The sequence below is a fragment of the Seriola dumerili genome, unplaced genomic scaffold (assembly GCF_002260705.1).
Source record: "Seriola dumerili isolate Sdu_G_001 unplaced genomic scaffold, Sdu_1.0 BDQW01000242.1, whole genome shotgun sequence".
Taxonomy (NCBI): Eukaryota; Metazoa; Chordata; class Actinopteri; order Carangiformes; family Carangidae; genus Seriola; species Seriola dumerili.
In genome coordinates, this window is record NW_019174497.1 from 3,586,125 (window position 1) to 3,610,941 (window position 24,817).

General features: G+C 40.7%; 1 protein-coding gene across 1 annotated transcript in view; it reads right to left on the reverse strand.

Moving 5' to 3' along the window:
* plxnb2 (plexin B2) overlaps positions 1-24,817 on the reverse strand; it is a 126,935-nt gene that overhangs the window by 22,366 nt on the left and 79,752 nt on the right. Inside the window, exons 3-20 of the mRNA XM_022755874.1 lie at positions 22,722-23,851; positions 21,854-22,042; positions 21,609-21,734; positions 20,327-20,427; positions 18,609-18,735; positions 17,833-17,992; positions 16,721-16,832; positions 16,089-16,200; positions 15,607-15,708; positions 14,844-14,939; positions 14,118-14,205; positions 13,236-13,399; positions 12,355-12,503; positions 7,912-8,023; positions 6,977-7,113; positions 6,352-6,534; positions 4,562-4,655; positions 1,540-1,737 (exon numbers count right to left, since the gene is read on the reverse strand). Of these exons, the coding sequence (XP_022611595.1) occupies positions 1,540-1,737; positions 4,562-4,655; positions 6,352-6,534; positions 6,977-7,113; positions 7,912-8,023; positions 12,355-12,503; positions 13,236-13,399; positions 14,118-14,205; positions 14,844-14,939; positions 15,607-15,708; positions 16,089-16,200; positions 16,721-16,832; positions 17,833-17,992; positions 18,609-18,735; positions 20,327-20,427; positions 21,609-21,734; positions 21,854-22,042; positions 22,722-23,849 (3,378 nt within the window). The 5' untranslated portion in view covers positions 23,850-23,851. The remainder of the gene's footprint in view (positions 1-1,539; positions 1,738-4,561; positions 4,656-6,351; positions 6,535-6,976; positions 7,114-7,911; positions 8,024-12,354; positions 12,504-13,235; positions 13,400-14,117; positions 14,206-14,843; positions 14,940-15,606; positions 15,709-16,088; positions 16,201-16,720; positions 16,833-17,832; positions 17,993-18,608; positions 18,736-20,326; positions 20,428-21,608; positions 21,735-21,853; positions 22,043-22,721; positions 23,852-24,817) is intronic.

The window sequence follows — 24,817 nt, forward strand, 5'->3', positions numbered from 1 at the left end:
TCGTTGTAAGCACATTTGTAAGTAGTTTCTTGCTTAAGACACTTTAGGCACAGCTCCAGTCAATCCCACAGCCCTGGCATTGCTGCAGTATACACTTTGAGATTCTACAGCACACTTCTATATCTACAGACATGCTTTCAATTATTCTAATGCAGTCTGGAATATAAGAAAGGTGAAATTAGCTTAAGTAAACCAGTAGCGGAGTAATTGAAAAGGCCTCAGACCTTTTCCTTTCCCAGCTAATTTACCTAAAGTGTGTTTACCCAAAGAAACTTAAAGAGAAAATACTGTGGAGCCCTAAAGCCGACATAAAGCAGGAAACAGGCTATTGGAAGGAATCTGAACCATTCTGATAATCAATTAATTGGTTACATCAAAGCTCGAAGAAAAAAATGCTTCATGTTCCCCATATTCATCTTCTCACTTATGATGATTTGCTGTTTGTTTTTTTTTTTTGACTTATGTGATAATAAACTGAATATCTGGTGGATTTGGAGTGTCTGTCAGACAAAACAAGCAAAATAACATCACCTAGGAAAGTATTATAGGCATTTGTCTCTACTCTGAAATTTTATAGACCAAAATGATCAAATAAATTATCTGCAATTAATGGATGATGAAATAAGTGTTGGTTTAGATGAGTCAAAAACAATTATAAAGGCGTGTGTTATATAAAAGTTATATAAGCCTTTATAATTTTCACTTAACATCAAATAATTTGGTGAATTAGGAGAAAGGCCTGTTTTTCCTCTACCTCTAATCAGCTGATAAAATAAATTAAAACTTAACTGATTGTCCTCTTCTGTTTATTTTTGACTATCTATTCTATTTATAGTAAGGATACGTAGTAACTTAGTCTTGTGTTTTTGTAATTTATATTCAACGTATACTTAGAGCAGCTGCTCCCAACCATTTTGGCTATGTTTACTTAAAATGCCTCATCACTGTGAACCAAAAAAGAGATTCTTTGTTACTGGATTGCTGTATTTGAAAAGTTTTGAGTCTTGAAGAGGTGAAATTATGCAGCAATCCAAGTTACATTTGCAAATTACATTTTAGAAAAAAAAACAAAAAAGAAAAAAAAACAACTAAATTTTGCATCTCAGAAATGCGTTTTACTCTATTGATCACCTCTTGACTCGGCCCCTGTTTTAGAGAAATGGATATTTACATTACAAGCATTATTTTTTATCTGATTACGAGATTTAAAACAAATAAATGTTTGCTAATTGCGACTTGGAATATACATTTGCCTCGGTTCATTTGACTTCCAAAACAATCACACCAGCTAAAATAATAAATGTGCTGCTATTTGCATAATTCTTATATGCAGTGAAACTCAACCATAGTATCAGCAGCTAAAAAGTGAAAATGTGGCACAGCAGCTGCAGTTCAGCATCTTTTCCATTTTTATCTTCAAGTCAGATAATAACACCATTTGTCTTAATTCCTTCACACAAAGAAGGCTGACTTCCTAGAAACACTGCGCTGTCATAGTACAACTGCAGCGTTAGAGGAAGCCGTGTGGTCTGTACTCACAGTGACGATGATGATGCTGGCCTCGGTGATGACATTCTTCGTTAGTTTGTTGAAGATGGGGTCAGGGTGGTAGTCGAAGGGCTTCAGTTCCTTCTTGCAGTTGTCCAGCTGAATGAACGTTCTAAAGTGCTGGCTCAGGGAGCTGTTTATTGTTGGGGAGTGAAACTGGATGACTGTGTCGTTCTTTTCACGGGCCATCTAAAAGTGGGAGAGAGGTAGAATAAAATGTCCTAGTCCTAATTCGACACAAACAGCCAAGTAGTTAAAACCCATAAAATAAGCAAGACAAGACATGAAGGAGAAGAAGAATATGAAAGTAAATGTAGTTCAACATAGAAAATATGGGTTAGAATTAGAAAAAAGAAAAATAAAAGGCAAACAGTGGGCGTTAAGGACTTTTTTTTGAAAGAGGCAGTGAATTCACATTTTTGTTGTGTGAAGGAAGAGTGTTTAGGGGGTGGGGTGGTGTGGGGAAAAAAAGCCTGGTTTACAATGGGGTAGGTAAAATGATGTCTCTTTTCAGTCATTCTATTAAAATCCCAATCTGCCATCGTAGAATAGCAGCCACTGATGAATCACAGGCCGCTTTGAGTTATTCCTCCTCTGGCTTTGTTTATTTGTGTTTGATTAACTGGACTGATGGTGATATTTCTGTCATTCTCTGATTGTTTCCATACAGGGCTGACAATACTGTGTGTGACAGCAAAACCCTTTAGTCCTACACGCAGTCTTCTAAGTTTTTCAAAAGGAAAAGGCAAAAGACGTAGGCTGCACTGAGTAATGCTTCGAAAAAGTCAAGCAGACCTACTATAATTTTTGAGGTTGGTTGGTATGAGTCGAATGCCTTTTATCATTAAACTATGTAGAGGATTGGGTGGCACCAGCTATCTGTAAATCCATCACCAGGTTTACTTGTAAAGTTGTTCCTAGGTTCTCGGTAACAGCTAGTTTCAAACTAATTATTTACTACACCAGGTTGCACCATTAATACTTAAAGGAATACCTTCGACCTGCTAAAAACGTGATTTGATGTCCTGATGGGTTTAAAGCGTCAGTATGGTCAAAATGTTTAAGATCTGACTGTGGACCTATGCTGCATGACATCCCTCCTCTCTCTCCTTTTCCTGTCAGCAGTCTGCTAACATTGCTCACAATGACAATGCTAACATGCTGATCTTTAGCAGGAATGATTACCAAGTTCAACAGTTAGTTTATTATCAGCTAGCTGTTAGCCTGTTAGCAGGGTAACATTTGCTAATTAGCACTAAACAAAAAGTGCAGCTGAGGCTGCGGAAAATGTCATTAGTTTACACTGTATTGGACAAATTAAAATTTTGACCTCATGGTGCTGGATGAACAGTCAGTTACCACAAATGTCTTTAAAAATGTTAAAAAAAAAAAAAAAATGTAATAGTTGTTTAGATAGAACAGGTTGGAACGTCTGACTGAACAATGGCCACAAAGCCATGCCAGTAGAGTAGCTGAGATGAATAAATGACGGAATTAAAGTAAGAAAAATTAAGTAATGTGCAAATCTGTTGCAAGGGAACATCTGTAGTGCAATCCAATCAAAAGTAAAGACAGGAAGTCAGGGAAAAGGAAGGCACAAGCATCACAAACTGTAACATGCATACACTATAACTGCCTAAATCAACAATTTTATGGACCAAACATCATATCAAACCTGACAATATTTAGTAATATTATTGGAATATAGACTCGGCTTTGTTTTAATAATAAATGTCGTACATGGAGAAACATGTTTGTCAGAGTATTCATGCAGTTTCCAATTACACCAACCTAGCTATTAGGTCATTTAGTCTACATAAAATGTCATTTCAAATCTTCCCAGTTTATGCAAATCTTGATTAACTGTCAGGGCAGATATGTCGCCCATATGCCCTACTACCTCAAATATCCTTTCTTCTAAACAGGCCATATTAACAACTTAGTTTTGTCAGTTGGTTCCGTTAGCTACACCACATCACCTGGCAATTAGTATGTGTGAAAATTTAATAACAACTATTCTCTATGCTCTACAAATGATCTATTCTCTAAAGAAAAAAAAAAACATCACTGCTTTGAGCCACTAACCTGACCTACAATATCAACATGTTTTTACCACAAGCCAGCAGCCATAATGACTCCAAATATTTGGGTCCAGTTCAGCGGATGGACTTAAATCAAGAGAAGCTTATGAAGTTGACCAGCCAAGGCCTTTGAGATAACACATTACATACACTGTTAGTTTGTGGCAGCCAGAAGTCTTTTCAAATCTCTCCTGTCCCTGGGTAGCAGGGACCAGGGACTTGGCCAGGAGTAAAGTGGTGAGGAGCGGCATAGTCACATAATCTTCTGCAACCTTAATTCCGGTATTAAATTTAGCCTTTAAATGAAATGAACAAAATTGCTACTGCTTAACACCGCCCAGTACACTGGAGGGCAGGCCCCGGCAAGCTGCTGTGTGGAACTCCTTCAAGTTTCCTGGCAGAGTCAGTCCTACTTGATTAAGCTGGACCAGGAACATAGTTAGATTTTGGGGAGAGTGAAACAGTGGCACTGCTATCTGCAATCCTACAGGTTTTAAGGATTTATGGTCTAAGAAGTGAAGTAAGTAGAGATGAAGTAATACTGGCTTATGAAATCTCACTGATCAGTGGAAGCAGAGAAGTGGAGATGTGTGTGTATGTGTATGTGTATGTGTGTGTGTGTGTGTGTGTGTGTGTGTGTGTGTGTGTGTGTGTGTGTTCACATTTGTTGGTGAGAGTGTGTGTGTGTAGGCTCAAACTGTTGAAATGCTTCACAGAGTTTGAATGAATCACCACTGTAGTCGTGGGCTCATGAGATGTGGGGAGATTGATGGACAGTGCTGAGCTGTGATGAGGGGAGCCAATGGAAAAGTAGAGAACCATAGGAAAAAAACAGTTGAGAGGAAGAGTGAAGACAGCAAAGAAATGATCATTATTAGAGGTGGATGAAGATTGAAAGAGAAAGATGCTGATAAATAAAAGGGAGTAGAAACCTCAAAAGCTGTTACGTTGTCTCCCTGGACCTTCATGACAGCAGTCTGGATCAGGTCAAAACCAGAGCCGGTCACCACAATGTTCCTCCCTCCACTAAAGCACATACACAAACAAACGTATACACACCAAAAACAAAGAAAAACACATGTATGAGCATAGATATGCCCAGCCACACAAAGACAAGCTCATGGGGAGAGTTATGAGAAGACAGACACGGTTCTTAAATTTGCACCTGGGGTCATTTTCTCCGGAGATGAAAACAAATTAGTTTAGCCTGCGCGTTCCCTATCTGCTGCCTGTTGTTCCAGGCTGTGTGTCTAATCACATGTGCTGTAGTGCTTTCAGTTGCAAAAAAAAAGACAAAAAGAAGCAAGGTAACCGTCTAATGCATCCATTTTCAGTGACCATCGAGAAGTGTGTTACAACAACAAAAGGCTAGCATCTGTATCCCCTTCAGCCAGTCTGCACACACACACATGCACACACACTCACACTCACACACACACATGCTCATTCTCACTCACACACACACACACACACACACACACACACACACACACACACACACACACACACAACAGGCATACTCAGCAACTCTTGGAGGACAGATCAGATTTGTAAAAAACAAAAATGTTCTTGGCATTAATGACCTTTAACCAAGGTTTCAGACAGATAGAAGCCTGCAGGGCAGACAACAAGGCAGGTGGCTTTCAAAGTGTTCAATTTTCCATGTACAGTACTATCAGTTCGACCTTGTCATCAGTGTCACCTGAGCAGCTTTTGCCTTTTCTTTCTTTGCTTCTCTACTTTAAAAACAAAAGGACAACATAAGGCATTCAAGGAGAAATCCCTTTATTTGTCAACCTTCGTCTTACTCTCCTATTTTTGTCCATTTTGACGCCTGTCAATCTTATAACATTTTTCTCACCACCTCTGTTTTAGATATTTGGGAAACATTAACTTCTACATGAAGGATGTTGATCAGGGCAAGGAGGCTAAATTTACTACAGCTTTCAAACCAAATTTTAGTCTATTAACTCAATAGGCCTATGCTGTAATGCATGGACTAAACAAGACCGACTGATGTTTCAAGATAACTAGAACTAAAAACACAACTTTGTGAGAATGTACTTTTGGACAGCAGTGCTTTCAGCTAAATGTGTTCTCTAACATTTAGAGATTGGATTAGAGACTGATGTTTAGCTGGTGCATTGCTTACTACACACATCATCTTAGTTTAGCGTGTTAGCATGCTAACATTCGCTAATTAGCACGAAACACATCTTAAAAAGTGTTTGGGTATAAAGGCAAGTCTTGGACAAAGTGAAATTTTGACACTTGTGGTGCTAAATGAAAAGTTGGTGGCACTAGGATCAGCAAAATCAATGGGTTTATCCTTTGGGGAGTATTAACATGTACAAAAATTTCATGGTAGTTATTGAGATGAACTGACGTTGCCATCCCTAAAGCCAGTAAAAATGTAAATGTAACAGAAATCATATCAAAGAGTTGCCACAGAGTCCAACATCAAAAAACAGAAAGTCGTCTGGAAATCCCTTTAACTGTTGCAGAAAACAATGATGGTAATAGATAAAATGTTATCATGTCCAATGGTCAGAATGGACAAAAATATGAGATATACTACAATTACCCCTGAACTGTCAATCCAGTCCAATATGCCTCCAGGTAAAATGAAAGCACCAAAAGCACTTATTAAATGGAACCAATGAATATTACAAACACTTTGATTAGAGGTAAAAGACATGCAAGCTACTAAATTTAAACTGACCAGACAAAGCTTCCTTTGGGGTGATGGTCCAGTATGATGGGATTTTCGCAGAACTGGAAGGCATTTTGAATGGTTGCTGGGGTACTCTTTCCATACTTCACTGTGACGGTGAGAGGGTCGGAGGGCACCTTATCTGCTAGATATTCTCCCGTCCTGCAGGTGATCTCTGCTCCGAAATGCTCCCTGCCAAGACAAGGACATAACTTAGCATTGGCTGGCTAGAGAAGTGGGGGTCGCGCAAGGTCACCGTGCAGTGGAAGCCAACATGGCAGCAGCCTGACAGCTTGTTAAATCCCAGCTTTGCTGCTTTTCTAGCTTGTTATTTTTCCCTTACCTCTGCCTAAAATGTCACCGTGCACTGGTTTTGACAGAACACTTGTGGTCACAACAGTGAAGGCAAATGGTAAAGGAAAAAAAAATCCTGCTTATGACACCAAAGTTAAGGTCAATTCCATTTTTGCTTCAAAAAAAAAATCAATTTATGGGCTTCAAAGTGTGGCTACTATAGAATTTTCACAGAACCCAATGTCTGAATAACAAGTAGGACTTATCAACTGAGAAGACTGAACTGAAACAGAACTGGTCTTTGCTGTGTGTGACAGTTATTGAGAAAAGAAACCCTTACACAATGCAGACCACTCCTCCGATGGTAACCTGGACATCATCCTTACTGCCAGTCTCCAGAAATCGCCCAGAAATTGTAATAAGGGTGCCCCCAGCTTTAGGACCTCTGGCAGGTGTCACCGCCTCGGGAATCGGGTCCTGGTGGGCGTGGGGGGTGGGGGGGGGGGGGGGTCAGAAGATACAGAATGAATACATACTCATCTTTCCTCTGCAAGGATTTACAAGAATACACAAGCTCAAACACACAGGCAAACACTCCCTCAAGCACACACACACACACCAATGTCATATAAACACACATTTCCTCTCACCCTCCTTGATCTCCCCCTCTCTATCAGAAACATTCTCACACACACACACACACACACACACACACACACACACACAACACGCACAACACCACACACACACACACACACACACCACATCTGCCTCAATTTGCTGAGCAAACAGTTAGGCGGAGCACTCCCCTGTGGGGAAGCTTTAGCAGAGCCAGAGATATGAAAAGCCAGTTAAATAGCTACGCTGCTGCCTGTTAAAGTATTAGAGAGAAAAGGGGAACTACTGCACAGCATCTGGTTAAAGAGGAATACATACACATTCTGGCTTATCTTACAATGCATTACCATTGTAATATGACAGCGTCTAGATGCATAATTTGCCAATACATTAGGATGTTGTATTTGAACATTCCTTCTTAAATGACATGCCCTAGGTAGGTGTGTTCTGATAAGGGGCTCTGTGCAGTTAGGAAATGGAAAACAAAATAGAGGCCATAAAACAACAAAAATCAGCAGAACGCTTTTGGATGTGTTTATTTTCTGGGTCAAAGTTGAGCGCCTCCATACTGGAAATGCAGTTAAGGGGAGAGATTGTGTGTGTGTGTGTGTGTGTGTGTGTGTGTGTGTGTGTGTGTTAGTAAGAGAGAGTATTTACCCTGTAGGTGAAGTACATGGAGGATATTCCTCTCTTGCCCCCCTTCACCTCCACCTCCACTTGGCCCCACTGTTGGCTCAAACGGCCAATAGGTCCAATCTCACACACCACGCTGGACAGGACAACATGAAAGAAAAAGGAAGATGAGAAAATATTTCAGACTAGAGCTGCAAATAATTATTTCCATTATTGATTAGTCCACCATTTTCTTGATTAATCGTTTGTCTAGGCAACATCGACAAAGATATCTGGTTAACTTTCACTTAAGACAAAGAAATGCAATAAATGCTCACATTTGTGAAGCTGGATCAAGAGAATGTTCCACATTTACCTTGGAAAATGAAATGGCAGACATGCTTAACAGGTTAAGCTAATGTTTAATTAATGCTGTTGACTAAGCAGCTATGAATTACTGTAGTACTGTATGATCTCTAATGCCAGACTGACTGCCTGTAGAAGCTCAGAAATTGAATCCTCTGGGAATTTTTCCACATTGCAGTGTCTGTAGTTTACTGGGACTCGTGTGTGATAAACCAAACACGTCAAAGTCTGCTGCAGTCCTGAGGGGAAAATGTGTTGCTGATGAAAGAGGTCAGCATAAAATGGCAAGCCTCGTGCGGGCTAACAGGTGGGCCACAAGCAGACAATTAAAAAGTAAGACGGTAACATGAAGCAATGCAATAACTATGTAATAAATTTATAATAATGGAAAAACTGGAAAAACTTAAAGCAAGTAAGCTACAACATGCAAAAGATCAGGCAGCAACAGTAGTCACATGAGCTCCAAAACTGGGAGATTTAAGGGTGAAAAACATTCCATCTGGTCTCATAAATCCTGGTTTATGCCTCATCCTGCAGATGGCGGGACAAGAATTCGTCCAAAACGTGGATCTATCCTGCCAGGTGTCAACAGTTCTCGTTAGTGGGCATGCTGAACGATGTGGGTGTTTTCTTTTCTATAGAACATTTGAATGAATTGAACACTTTTTAAACACTGCTGTCACTGAAGTGCATTTGACAGACTTACAAGTTTATTTCAGTGGGTTTTCCTTTTGGCAATACACGGCTCATTAAAGCACCTTTGGAATGAGGTGGAACAGTGTGTCTGCAGCGTGAATACACCACTAAAGAAATCTGTGGAAAATCAGTGTGGTACATCTCCAGTGCTTTGGTGAATACATATTTACAAGAATTTAGGTTGCTCGGTCGATCATATATAACTGATTGATTGGCCACAGACAGATTTTATATTAAAAACATATAGTACAAGGCATCGGTAAAGATTAAGTCAATGGTTCCCTCAAAAAAAAAACAGGCAAAAAAAAAAAAAAACCAAAACAGTAGTTATGCATTCAGATGTCTGTTTTTTTGTTAGCAGTTTCACCGTGTGAAGGATATGATGGACCGAGGTTCCGGTCAGCGGAGTGAACCGTCATAACACTGGTGTCCTTCAGGTTCAAGAGATACTCATTCTTCCCTTGGGAAGGACATACTGTACGTGTTGCATGAAAATCAGTTGCAAGTTGTTTTTTCGCCAGACAAACCTCCCAGTGGTTGTTAAATCAAAATTGATAAGTTTGAAGTGAGCTAAAAATTGTGACTTAACTCAGTGTGTTTCTGATCTAATACAGATAATGTAGAAATTTCGTGTGCTAAGTAAAATGCTGAAGTCAGTGGTCGATCAGTAGATCTGAGGTAAAAGACTGGTGGTTGTGTGAGTCTTTTATTTTCCTGGAGCCATTTTGGGTTGCGCCCGACACAGATAAGACCCACAGTGAGGTTACACCCACATAAATATGCTGTGAGTCAGCTGAAAAAAGCCTATTTTGGTGTAATCAAGACCCATGGTGAGTCTGTGTCCATCGGGGAAATTACATAACTGTTGCTTATGGCTTCAGAAACCTTGGCACCGATTGGTATATCGGCATTAGACTACTAACTCTGAGTTTTCGCTTTAAAAGTCTCAAATTGCCACCACTGATGTGGAAAGAACAGAATAGAAGAAAATGAAAGTGTATGTCTGTGAGTTTAATGCTTTAATGTGAATTTGAATGTTGCAAATATGGGTAATAATCAGTCCACAGCAGAGATTTAAAGTACATCTGTAAATGCTTCACCAAAATATGCTAAAAAGTAAAACTTGAAAGTAAAAAGATCCATCTGCCACGAGTCGGCAAGTTTTCCCCCATGAATGCCAGCAGGAAAAGTCGGTGGGCAAAGAATATGATATCATGTGTTGCCTTTCACAGCGCTCAGGTGTGAATGAGCGAATGGTGAATGGCTATGCGAGGGTTCCTTTGATGAGTGTAAGCTGCAGATGGCCGAGATGATGACTGACCGCAGTAAAGGAAATCCGGCCAGGGATTTCAGATACATGAGAGAGTATGAGAGTGTGGACGGAAATTAAAGTGTGGCATGAGTGTGTGTGTGTGTGTGGGGGGGGGGGGGGGGGACGACAACAAACATTGTGATGTTGTGCTGTCTGAAGAGTTGAGAGACACTATAGAAAGATGTGCTCACTTGCCTTTGCTGGAAACTGTGACCAGCGCTGCAGAAATGACAAAAATCAAAGAGCACCACCCTAACGATATTGTGGCGAGTGCTAAAGCAGAGATGTATGGGTGGGCAAAACGCCAAGGCAAACTCACCCCAGAGAGTCTGCTAATAATATTATGCATTCTTAATCTGCCGGGCCCAGACAAGAGACAGACAGATGAAGACTTCCTCTTTCTTGTTGCTGCCACTCTAGCAGAGACAGGAAGGGGTAGGATAGGAGTTCCCAACAGGACTTGATCTCCCTGTTAGCATCCCAGGGGGGAACATGCAAAGTCTTTGGTAGTGATTGTTGCTCCTACATCTCCGACGCAACAACAGAGGTAATGGATACGGATGTGGTTTGTGATGCAGAATAATGGTATTTAAGAGCTACATGTTAATCACAGACTTTGCTTGAGGGATGTCTCAGAATTGTTTGGGGCTTGGGGGTCCGGCTTAGTTAAATTCTTGTTTACTCTTACAGCATCAGTGCTCCTCTCGGTTCTCTTGTGTTCATGTTTGGTAACAACTGTTAAACTGGTTATTCGCAGAGCCACAACTGCTATTCGAGCACCACAGCAAGTGGTAAGTTATTATATGATAATGATTTGGAGTTGAAGTATCATGACCTCCGGGGTTTTGAAGACTGGATTCCAGTGGGTTTGATGAAGAGATGAATGTCTGAATCCATGATCTGATTAAAAAAAAAGAAAAGTAACAAGGAGACGAAGATGTCTGCGCATATCATATGAACCAAGAGATATATATCTGTCTCTACCTGCAGACAGAGTAACGGTGTTTGGTTTACTCTTATACTTAAGTTTGTTTTGCTAATGTAATAATCATTTAGGTCATCATATGTTTTAGTAGAGTGAGAGAAATCTTTGCATTGCATATTGTTTGTCGAGGAGACAGGTATTGCATGAAATATAAAACACGATTTAATGTTTAGGATTTGGTAACATGCATTGATGGGTGCTGTAGTCCCATGAAGAACATCCTTATTTGGACATGTGGTCAGTTTTGTATGAGGTTTAAATACACCCTGCAAGAAAGATGTCCTTCAGAGCTGGGTGGCTTCACACAGTGTGTTGCTCATCTCTATTCCCCGCGACCGAGCTTCAATAAATGCTTCTGCTTATCTGGGTCTCCTGAAAATTCTTCCATCAAGAGTTAACCACCTCGCCAGATTTCCATCACACACCAAGGAGACATTTCTCCTCTAAACCTCTCTGATGGTTTTGTTTAAATAACAGTTTGAGGCCAAAAGAGGTAAAAAAAAAAAAAAAAAGCCTTCAATATGAATAAAGGCTTATAAAGCAGAGCTGTTTTTTCTTCTTTCCTGCCCCTTTAATCATTTCACAACCCAAAACTGTATGCAATGCAGTTAAACTAGCTCCACCTCAAACAGCTACAACAGTAAAATGCTGCTTACAGATTGTTGCATCAGTATTAAGACTCTAAAAATGTAATACATAATAATATATTAGTTGCAGGGGCCATTTTTTTTTTTTTTTTACTTTTGATACTTTTAAGTATATTTTGTAGTACTTCTGTACTTTTGCTTAAGTAGGATTGTAATCTTGTAATTTTTGTGTTGCACTATTGGGACTTCCTCTGAACACCTCTCCTCCACTGTTGTCGCCTTTTAAAAGAGTGATTCTGGTTCTGAATCAACCTGCGTCTGGAAACTTCTCAGATCAATACAGCGATATAATGAGCTAATTACAACATACGCTCAGGTTAGCTCAAGGAAAGGCAAGGCACTCCTTACCTGATAACGTATCCAAGACTTTACAGAATGAAAACTGTCTATACACAGTTTGACCAGCAGAACTCAATAAATAGACAGTGTGTGCACTGCTGCTCACATATTTGCATAAATACATGAAGATGTGTGATTATTACCTTGTGGAGACAGAGTACTTCTCCTCCTGATGTTTACAAGGCTCTCCGACTACCATGATGCTTTTAATATCTTCCTTGTGGATGCCAAGGTTGGAGCCGCGGATGGTGATGGAGATGCCTCCCCGCAGGGGTCCGAAACGAGGGATGATCTGAATGGGAAGATAGAGTGTGTGGGAGCGGGGTGGGTGTTTTATAGGAAGAAAGGATTTGCTAATTTTACACGAAATGCTGATTTGCACGGGAGATTTGACTTGAAATGGGACTCCCCTGCTTTTAAATATCTGTTTGCATCCCAAAATATATGAAGTAACTTTTACAATTAAAGCAGATGTTGACAGATGGACCATACTGCCGCTAGACACGTCAAACCCAACTGAAATGATAAAAATGAATGTACTTCCCAATCTCAAGATCTGTGTGAAGCAATAAGAGCCACCGGATTAAATATAAGACCCTACACTTATCTTAAGATAAGAGCGGACTCTGCTTTCCATGCAGCGAGGACTTATAGCCAATAATACTGGCCTGCTGGTGTATCGGTCAGGCTGGAGTATGTACGGTCATAACCTCTGTCGCATCGACATCAACACAATTACTGATGGATTTTTGTCAATGACAATGAGGCACCAACAATTAAGTGAGCAAAAGCAAGAATTGATCCAATCTAATAGGCTGCAGATCAGCTCCACACACCCTCAAGGAGAAACAGACTTTCAGCTGGTCTGTCTACAAACAGGAAGGAAGAAAATATGGCCAGTAAAGTGCTTCAATCCAATCACCAAAGTCAATGCTATTTCACTGCTAATCACAAGCCTTCAAAGCATCTACTGTTTCTAGTTCACAGGTCAACATACAGACATGACAACTCTGTAAATACTCACATCAGTGATCTGGGGGTCGGGGCACTCGGAGCCTTGTTGAGTATTGCACAGCTTCTCGTACACACATGCCTTCTGCTTGGCGCACCACACGCAGCTATACTTTGGGTCTGCGTTCTTACAGAGGCTGCAGTCCTCCCTCCCCATGGAGCAGTTGTACAGGGTGACTATATCAGAAGTGGTGGGAGAGGGAAAGAAAAAAAAAACTTCTTATATTTTACACCATTCCCTCTGCATGTTTTTCAGGATCAGTAGCCTCGCTTTACTTAAAGTGGTAAGATTAAGATTAAGATGCTAGACTCAATCAAGGATAAAGCAACAACACGCAGTATCCTTTGTAGTAAAGATGCAAAGTATTAGGTATTAGGTGTCTACTGAGGATATTAAACATGATTTTAAATAGGGTTAATGCATTAATAATACAGAGGTTCCCACAAGATGTTTTGTTATACCATTATTATGAAAAGTATAACTTTTCTTCTTCATTGTGAACCCCCCCTCCCAACCCTCAACCCACTTCTGAAACCAAACCTATGCCCTTGTATATATTATAATGTTGTGAAATGTGTTTGAATTTTGAATGGATGATGAGAGGTCTATGGTCATATCTGATAACTTTGTTTTAAATTGCATGAAAACCATGAAAAACCATGAAAACCTCACAATCACATGTTACGAATGTGTCTGAATCTTTCTTATTCTGTCAAAACGCAGATGATTACAGTCACTGCTTAACCAATTAATTTGCTTATTAATTTCCAATCATACATTAAAGATAGCTTCCTGGAGTCTAATGGAGCCCCCCGCCCCCCCACACACTGGGGCTAGCAGTGTACACACAAAGCATTATAAATAAGGTCTCCGCATTAAAATGTGAGAGCATACCGTTCAGCGTGCTGTCCATCTTCTTGCCTGACTCCTTGTCCTTCACGTAGAAAAGAACATTGGTCTCCGGTGACTTATCGTAGGAAAACTAAGAAATTGGAAGAAAATGAATTATTAATACAGAATCAAGTGATTAATGGCACTTAAGCTCTTTTCGGCAAACAGTGTGGGCTGTTGCTCCCTCATGCCAAAGGGAAAAAAAAGGGAAGAAAAAAAAAATTATACCCAGTCTGGCAGATTTTCAGCTGAAGAAATCAATGTTGGAAAAGAACATAGCTGGGGGCTATGCACTGTTTGAGCTTCCCAATCACAGAATTCACAATGTGGAGATGGAGCTAAAATAACTCCAGTGAGGGGAGTCTGTCCATTAGAGGGTGCTGTAGAATATCAAAGGGATTGTGAAAACCAGCTTAAGAGTGATTTGGTGTATAAGTCTGGAGAATAAAGTCAGCTTCACATTGAGAGAAAGCGTACATATAGACTAAAACTGAAATCAAGTGGCACTCTACAGTATATTTCACCATTTCAGAGCTGTTCTAAATTGCACTTCAATAATCAGGTCCACAAATCAGCCACAGTTCAAGGACCTATGTTGAGTGGAGGGCAAATTGGCCAGAAACAACGACAAGCTTAGCAAAGGAACAAAAGTAACAGTTCAGCGTGAACACAGGCACACAATCAAGTATCAAGTGATGAGTCAAGCAACTAGCAGACTGCCATACTCACATTGAAGCCGCTGAAGGTGTAGAATGGCCCGTCCTCAAAATTGACCTCTTCCTCCGTGTTTCTCATCAGCTCAGTGCCGATGGTGAAAACACGACCCTGGAGAGCCAGACAAAGAAACATGGCGTCTTCAATTAGCTTCAATTCACAAAATACGGATCTGATGGGTTTTTTTTCTTCTCATTGCTAGTGATACTGGTAGTATTGGTAAAACATGCAGGCCTGTCAGGACATGTGTTTTAGAACACGCAAGAGCCGTAACACAGAAATGATGTGATTTTCTCCGTCGAAAAACATTTTAAAGTGTCATCACTTTCATTGTGTGCCATCCGATGGACTACAAAAGCATGTAGAGGTGGTGTCTTTCATCAAAAGACACTTACATCAGAATGTAAAGTGATTTTCTAAATGAGAACAATAGAAAAATCCAGAGAGCTGTTTGTCTGAAATTCTATTTAAATCTCTTGAATAACATAGTCTAAGTAAATTGTACTGACAATGGTTCTGTGACCAAAACATCTACTTTCTTTCTTTTTCACATTTTGTCAGCTTTTGTACATGTAATAAATGGATTCTTTTTGCATCTGAGGAGTCTCTTTTTGTCAGTGTGTTAGTAAGTTTTTCTATGAGACACAAGCATCAGTTATGCACTGGTTGAAAATCGCGACCAATTGGTTCACTGTGGTCCTAAGACCAAAGCAAAGTGTTTCAAAGAGCTGAAAAGATTTCCAGACATGCTTTAAATTCTGTGTCTGTGCCACTTTACCTGGTAGAGTTCCAAATTGATCCCCTCAAAGCTGATTCGAGTCTTGTAGCCCACGGGGATCAGCACAGGATCTGGATTCTCAAACTGAGGACACCTGGCTCCCTGAGAAGGCATCAAAACAAATCAGATCCTCCCACTTTTAATCATTTACGTTTTAAATATGCCAACCACTTAACGGACACCCTCATCTGCAGCAACAGATAAGTGTATCGCTGCAACATCTGCTGAGTTGTAAATTGATATCCTCCACCCTACAACATTTGTCACGCAAGATGGTGGCGGCTGATACCGGGATTTGAGTGTTTTATTAATTTTCGGGAGGGGGAAACGTGGATCGCTCAGGCGGCGCATCACGTGTGGTGATTAGACGTCTCTTACTGAACTGCTTTATCCAACATCTATCATACACACGCTATCGGAGAAAAAAAAATAAAAAGAGTCTTTGACCTGCCATTGATGTGTTTACCCTTGAGGTGACTAACCTTACGGTGCTTGATGATGTTAGGAACCATCACACTGGGATCCATGTCGCTGCAGGTGTGGTCAATTGTGTTCCACTGGCAGCCCCACTGACTGGCCACGCATGACATGCAACTGAAAATACACACAGAAACACATAAACAACAAAGATCAGAAAACGCTTTCACACACAGAGACACACACAAAGGCACGCGCAAACAAAAATTTAAAAACATGCAAACTCATCAAAGAGCGTCCGGCACAAAAATCCATGCTGCTGACAACGAAATGGATCTCTGCAACTTCACATAAGCAAAGCTCGTTCATCACACATTCCTCAGCATGAAAGAAATGAAGAAAAAGAAATAAGGAGGAGGGAGAAAAAAAAAACGGCAAGATCGACTTTCATTTTTTGATTAATGAAAAGGAAACTGAGGCAATTTCCTCAGCATGGTAATAAAAGGAGGAAAGAAAATGCAAGAGGTGCATTCAAAACCACCATGCATCACGATTTACAAACAGAGCCTTGATCTCTCATCTGCTCATGCACAGTGATACATTTACATCAAGGTTGTCAGTTGATGCTGTGTTCAGTGTCACTGGGTATTTTCAGCGAGTGACGGAGCAGAACTGATAGATTAAGAGTCTGACTCACGGTGTGTTTTCGGATTTTCTCACTGTGGCGGCACAGTTGTAGAACTTGAACTCCCGCGTGGCCAGCTCCACCGTCTCATTGACAAAAATCCTGATGGCCACGGCCACAAAGTCTGAGGGCACAGCAAAGGGAGGGTTAAAATGCACTAGCATTTGGCAAGAGATGGGTGGGGGTGGGGGGGTGTGTGTGTGTGTGTGGGGGGGGTGTACAAGTTTTACACATTTATGGGTGGGAGATGATGTCTTTGGGAAGGAGTCTGAATATCCAAGACATCCAGTTCATTATAAGATGTCATTTGTGTATTTGAAGAATGATACATAAAACATGACCTGTAAATAATTCAACATGACCTCAAATGTCTTTATAATAAGTCATGTATTCATGTATTCATTCAAAAAGTTACAATAATCACTGAATGAACCTGTTAGGGAGTATTGTGTCAGCTTCAGGTACCCGTTAAATCTAGAGCAACCAGTCCTCCCAGGAAATTGTTTAGCTGAGGTGGAAAGCCACTTTGATACTGACACATCTCTTCTTGTGATTGACTGGCGAAACAACAGCCTGACTCAGTAAATATATGGCATTTGTTGTGGGGGGGAAATGCTCCTCTGCTCTGTTCCCAAAAAGCTTAATGTTTTATGTCATGAATTCATGGTCTTTGTTTAATAGAAAATGGCCCACCACTGCAAAAAACAAAAAACAACAAATACATGGAAAAACTGACTCCTATGCTGGAATAATATTTTGAGTTATAATAATAATAATAATAATAATAATAATAATAATAATAATAATAATAATAATGATAAAAAAGTTACTAAAACTAGATTTGGAGACAGGGTACCTTTACAAGAAGTCACCAGTAAATTCTTTGTTGATAATGTAATTTTGTGATGCAAATTTCCAAACAAATCTGCAATAAATCAAATTACCAAAAACAACCAGCATGGGGTCAACCTGGGGCTCTTTTCGGGCCCCTCAGAATCTCTAGGACCGGTGCTCTTTCCCAGTTTGCCTAGTTGGTAATGCAGCATTAGTTTTAATGGAAAAGAGCAGACATTTGCCTTGTGTTAATGTGTTAAAAGAGGGTAGTTTAATTATAAAGGACAAACCTTGGTCCTCAGGTGTTTGTGGTATGAGTGAGGGGTGGGGCAGATCGCAGGAGACCTGACTGGAATCAGACATGGTGCCTTCGCTCCGGAAAGACTCGATGGTGCAGTGCAGGCGGTCAGAGAGACCGATGGTGGGCAGGGAGGGGATGTTGATCTTCACCTGGACAGAAAAAAAATATGCAGAACAGTGTAAACCGCTGATTGCATTGAGTTTTTCATTGAAAGCATTGAAGTTTATCATCAGTTTTGCTGAATAAAATTAGTTAGCATTAAACTATTTCTCTGCTTGGTCTATAATTCAATAATAATTCATATAATTCAACCGAAGTTACAATAGAGGAACTGTTTCTTTTTGAAAAGCTGGAGATTGACTGAAAATGAGCAAGGATGAGAGGTGCTGTTGATGGAAATACAAGAGTGAGTCAGAGAGGGAGGGACAGAAAAGTAGTCAGAAAGCAGAGGAATGAAAAAAACAACGTGAGAGAGAAAGCGCTGTTGGAAAGAGAGGCTCTCCATCTTCAGGCTGTGAACACAATCAACCAGGTCAGTTATAATAAGCCAGCTTGGAGTTTTTTGGATGGATCAATACAGAGTAGGAAGACCCAGTGCCGGGGCCTCTGATTCACAATGGAAACAGTTTATTACTCAGGCGGTGCATGTTTGTGTGGTGTGCATGTAAGTGGGGCTGTGTACTGCAGAGCGAGAGACAGAAAGAGGTTCAGAGAACAAAGGGAGAGAGTGAACGAGAATGAGTGAGAAGAGAAGCGGCACTGTACCTTCTGAGTCTTTTTGCAGGAAAGGTTCGGGGGATTGAAGGAGACAATCTTGACACACTGCTGCCTGGGGCTCCACAGCCAGCCATTCTTCTCCTCTGCCCGTCGGCACTCAGACCTCCTGGTACACCTTCAGACGAAGGATGAACAACTCCCATCAGTCTCTGCTCCACATCCCCTAAACACTTTCACAAGGCCTCAAAAAACAAAGCCTATGGACTCTAACAGATTTTCAATGTGCTGTTGTGCACAACAAGCCCATGCCCAAGTGACTTCAAGCAGGGCCTGTTCAAATTTTCAAAATAAAGTTCTGTATAGATATGTAAAACCTTAAATGGACTCGTGGGCAGATGGTTTCACAGCAAAGTGTCAATCGTATGGAATTTAAAGCTACTATATTCCAAAATTGGATCGATTGTTTGGGTCTTTTTTTTTATAGCAAAAATGCAAAACATTCCCTTATTCCAGCTTCTCAACTCTCTTACTGCATTTCTTTGTCTTATATGATAGGAAGCTGAATATTTGTTTTGGTTTTGGACGGTAGGTCGAGGAAAACGAGCAATATGATCACGCCAGAATGGGGTTTAGGCTTGTTATCGTCAAATCACAGAAACACCTGCCAGATTAATCAATAATGACAATTTTTGTTTGCTAGTTAAAACATTTGACAGTGTGCAATATAATTTGATATAAAAATACTGTAATTACACACTTTCATAATTACAACATATTGCATAGGAAAGATAGAACACATACATACACACATAATCTAAAATGTTAATACAGGTTCAGATTTCATTCATTTTTTGTCATCATCACTCAGGTGAAACACACTAAACACAAACTAAACACACACCAGGGGAATACAGTATAATGCAACTCCCGTCTGGTCACACGTCTTCATAATGTGCAAACAAACAGGACAACTCAATATAATGTAGCAGATTTTAGTGGAAAATAATTTGGATTAACTTGTTTTCAAGAAGAGGCAGTACGGAGAGAAAAGCTAACAAAATAAGTACAGCTTCAGCTAATAATGACTTTTTTTATGGTTCAATCTGACATTTATTTTCTTGATTCATGGATTATTCCTCTTATCTATGAAACATCAGAAAACAGAAAAATATGTCATTTTATCCGACTAACAGCTACAAAACCCAGATATATTCAGATCACTGTCAAGTCAGACAAAGAAAAACAGCAGAAATATCACATTTGAGAAGCTGCAACCACCAAATGTTTTGCTTAAAAGTTAAATAATCATTGAATTGATTAATTTTCTGTCAGTTTACTAATCGGCTGATCAAACAACTGCTAAAAATGTAATGCTAGGTAAAGCACAGAGTATCAACAGCTCCCGTAGGGACACAACTGTTTTTCTGCTTTTTTCCCTGTTCATGATCACATCTCAGTAAAATACATGACACATAACGCTCCCTCTACCCTCCAGACCCTGATAAATATAGGCTGATGAGAGTAAATTGCACAGACTGCCTTCGCTGCATGAGGCTGACAAACAGCTTTAATTCCTTACGGCTGCACGGACAACAGGAGATGGAATATAAACACCAGGGGGTACTAAAAGTGTCTGCAATAAAACACTGAACAAATACCCTGCTGTGTTTTACAGATGGAATTGCAAGTGTGGGTGTTTGTGTTAGTCTGTCGCTGTGTGCGCGCATTTATAAGTGCATGCATGAGTGTGTATGCTCGGCCCTCACCTGCCCTCCAGGACACACCAGCCACAGTAAGGGTCCCTCAGTTCCACGCATGATTGGCAGTCTTTCTTTTGGAGGCACGTCTGCACTGGCACCTTGGTAATCTGGAGCATTACGACATGAAATATGATCTAACAGTGCACCTTAGAGAAGACACAGCACAGAATACAAAGCTTTTTAAATGGAAATGTTCCTTGGTTTGTTGCCGGTGTGCAGAATGAGAATAAAACAAGTTCTGTCGCAGCACAGGGTCCCTCATGTCTGCTCCCCGTGTTTAATCACTAAAACAATTCCCTCCATCTACATGCTAAATGTTTACTGTACCCAGGGGTGGAAAGTAACTTCAGAACTGCTTGTAGGAGAGTCGAATCACTTCAGAAAGCCCCCCCCCCACACACACACACACACACCTTTCTGATGTTACATTAGGGAGGGCTGTGTTGACCCTTCTTTGACTTTCCAAGACCAGGTGATCCGTCATCCAAACCTACTTATATGATGATGATCTAGCCTTGTTCCAGACCTCTGAATCACTGCCCACATCAGCCCATTGTTCAGTGATTCAAATAGACTGAATGAAGTGATATGAAATTGCAATTCAGTCTTATTACCAGGCTCCGTATGGTACAATCATCTTAAAATAGTTCAAGTTATGTAATGTATTTAATGATGTAACATTCTGAAAGGGGCAGTTCTCCATTATGAGGACTCATACCTTTGATACCTAAGAACTTTTGCTGATAATACTTATATAATAATTTTCAATGCAGACTAAACTAAAATATCGAGTAGCTCTTCCTCCACTGATTGTACCCTGCACCATAAATAGTTTATTTACAGCATGAAATATTTATGTATTTGTCATATTGTGTGTGGCAAGGGCATCTACAAAAACTTGAGTCATCTAGTTCAACTGTCAGACAGACGGAAATACTGTATATCATCTTCCTTTGTGGTAAGAACTAGTTAGACAGTGTGTATGTGACGAACACACTTTTCCTGTGTCATTGAGATAGCAGAGGGGACCTAATGAAGAAGCAACTGCTACCCCGTCTACACAGGATCCATTTCGGTTGGTTTTTTCAGTTATCTATGTCAACTAATATCTGATGAAGAGATACGCTTCCATGCAGCTGTCTCCAAAGGCGGTATACTAGTTTCTGTTTAACTCACATTTGCGTGTGTTAACTGCAAACCAAAAGCATCTTTTTTTTTTTTCTTTTCTGTTGCGAACTGGTGACCTACACGGAGTACTGTGCGTGAACCTGGACCCTGGCATACACACCTTTTTCTCAGTGGTAATGTACAGGTGGCTGTTACTGAGGTCAAAGAAAATGTTCTTGTTGACCTTCTCCCCAGTGGTGGTGCCAGGAGTCTTGCTGTACACATATGGGTCCGCGGTCAGATGTACCTGGACAGAAAAAAAAGAAGTAGCACCGTCTGATATGAGGTTATTTCCCCCCCAATTCTCCTCCCTTCGGGTAAAAGCTTAAAGCAAAAGAAGATCAACAGGTCACATGACAACTCTACCTTGAAGACCTCTCCCTGGTTGTTCCCCAAGAAGGCGATGGTGTGATCATTCTCCACAGCGATAGCCACAGAGGTCAGAAGGCCCGACATGGTCAACACTGCATTTCCGTTTAAGGCGTACTTCGGCTTACTGGCCAGAGGGGAAGGCAGAAAGTCCGCACCACACTTGAAGTTTTCCAACGTATCCTTCTGCAAAGAGAAAATGAGGAACAAAATATTGATTGTGCATTGTGTGTCCTTTACTTGAAAGTGGTGAGAGAGGGAATATGTGGGAATCAAATCCATTAGGAATGTTGTAGATGCTCTGCTAAATAAGCTACGTGTAAATGAAGCTTATTATTAGCTTTCGGTAATTAGTTTCATTCGGTAATTTCATTTCATTTATATTAGAATAAAATGTATTTATACAACAATTTGAAGTACACAATTTGAATAAAAAAGCAACATCCGCTTATTTATTTACATGGGCCTTGTATTTAAAGTGTCATCTACAGTAGGTTCGTGAAAAATGTATAAAAGATTTGGACTTGAGCCTCCATCACAGGGCTAAATATTTTTGCTACAGGCCCAGATTTAGCCCATGGGCCTCCATCTTCCTACCACTTCAATATAATGTTATTCTGGATGAGTTGAGGGAATTGGGAAAAGAGATATGGAGAGATGGAAAATGTATGAGGCAGAGACAGATTTAGACAGGACAATGCAAAGGATCTGCAGAACAGAGTAAACACTGAGACATTAAAGTAAACAGTCACATCTGTGCATTATTGATGGTAGTAAAGGGAATTCTTCTTAACGCGCTCCCATTTATTTCAAACAGATTTTTTTTTTCAAAACTTCCATCAGCTGACACAAAAGAAGCACTTACTGCAATTTTTGACGTGCAGAATTCCTCGGTTTTAGATGAGTAGGGGATGTCCACAGCGGGAAACCCGGAAATCCTCCCTGAATCACTGTAGCAGGCGCTGATGATATCCACCAGCCGCTCGTTGATGGACTTGAGCGGGTACATGCAGAGGGCAGACTCATTTTCGTTGTCATCTGGACTCGCCACCATGAACAGAACTTTGGTCGGGGAGTCAGCATGACCATACATACCTGGTTCAGCCATGACCCGCTCCAAATCTTTTCCTGGAGAAGCCACATATGCGGCTTGCACTTTGTTGTATCGGTTATTTAGACCACAGTTTAACTGGAGCTCTGTGTGGGAATAGTAGTGATGGTCGTCTTCGCAAAGACGAGACACAAAGGTAAAGTTTTTATTATCCGTACCGTCGAGTGTCCGCGAAAACAGGAAATAAACAAACCCGCTCTCTTTGAAGGCATGGCGGAAGTCGTGCAGGTACTTGGGAACAAATGGTGTCGTCTGGACCGTAGATGCCTCGATGATGCTCTCAAACACAACCCAGTCCCGGAGGTCCTGAAGGATTCGTGTGCTGATGAGTTTTGTACTGTCCAGGCTTCCATAGCCCTTCCCAACAAGAAACACATTGAAGTTGTGCCCATCTTTTGCGTAGGTGGACATGACGCCCACAACGTTCACGTTATCCTCTATGCTAGCCACGTAAGTCCTCTCTCCTTTGCTGTCACTGTAATACATCTGCTGTTCCACGTTGGTCAGGTTCAGGAGCGAGCAGATGCCTCGGTAGCGGCTGCCGCAGACTATAAGTGAACCATTGGACGGGTGGACCAGGAGAAGCTTGTTGAGATTGGGCATGAGCTTCGTGTCCTGGCAGGCCGAAGCAGGAGGCGTACAGGTCCGGGCGTCCTCTTTGGGGCCCGTCTCGGCACGAGCTTCCAGGCGGAGCGACGGCCCCAGCTGGAAGATGGTGTTGACCGCTCCCAGGTAGATGCGACCAGTCTGTGGGTCCTGGACCACATTGTTGATGGGGGTCTCCGTGATGAACTCCAGGATGGGGATGTTGCTACTCTCGTCCTGGGCTCGAATGATCGACTGGCAGAAGAGGAAGAGGAGGAGGGAGACCCAGCTTGCCATCTCTGTAGAGAAAAGAAAGGGAGAGATGTTTTATTGTCAGTGAAGTTAAATGCAAATTGAAATATACATAAACTATAGACAACACAAGACTTCAACAGAAGGGTTGGTGTGCGATTAACATACACCCCTACAAATGAACACAAACACATGTATCTACTATAATGGTCATTGTGTATGAAGTCTGAATTCATGTTAGTGATACAATCACAAGCTTTAAAGCAACAGTTTGATTTTGGGAAATGCACTTATTCCAGTTCTCGCTGAGAGTTAGATAAGAAGATCAATACCACCCTCATGTCTGCACGCTAAATATGAAGCTGGACTCAGGAGAGGGATAGCTTAGCTTAGCTCTTTCTCGCTTTGATTTTTGTACAGATTAAACAAAGATACAACATGCATTAGTGAGATTTAGGTGTTGGTAGGTGGATTTTGGTCTTTATATATAACCGTGCAGATATGAGAGTGATATGGATCTTCTCCTCAAATTCTCATGTGTGAAAGTGAAAAAAACATATTTCCCAACTATTCCTTTCAAGGGGCTGCTTCACTGAATTTAAAACTAAACATCTTTTCTTAGCTGCCTCTTGTAGCATGTAGCCATGCAGATAATTTTGATTTGATCTGGCAAGGTTTTGAGATATCTGTCAGAAATTTCTCCAGCCACTCCAGTCCTTCTGAGGTAAATTCAATTTTGTTTGCAGTGTGTAAAAATGCAAAATCAACTTCTCCCTCCAGAAAAAGCATTTCAGTCAATCTGAATAACTAACATGTTTTCTTTGTTCATGGCGAGGTCTGTAGATTCCACAGAATAAATGGCATCGTTTCAAATATAAATCCCATTTATTAGCATGGCCTCAAATCAACAGGAGTAAATGGAGAAAAAATGTTTCTTCTTTGTCATTTGGGTTAACTGCCCCCTCAAGAGTACTATTTATGAAGCATATCAAGATATAGATTTAGGGTATTAG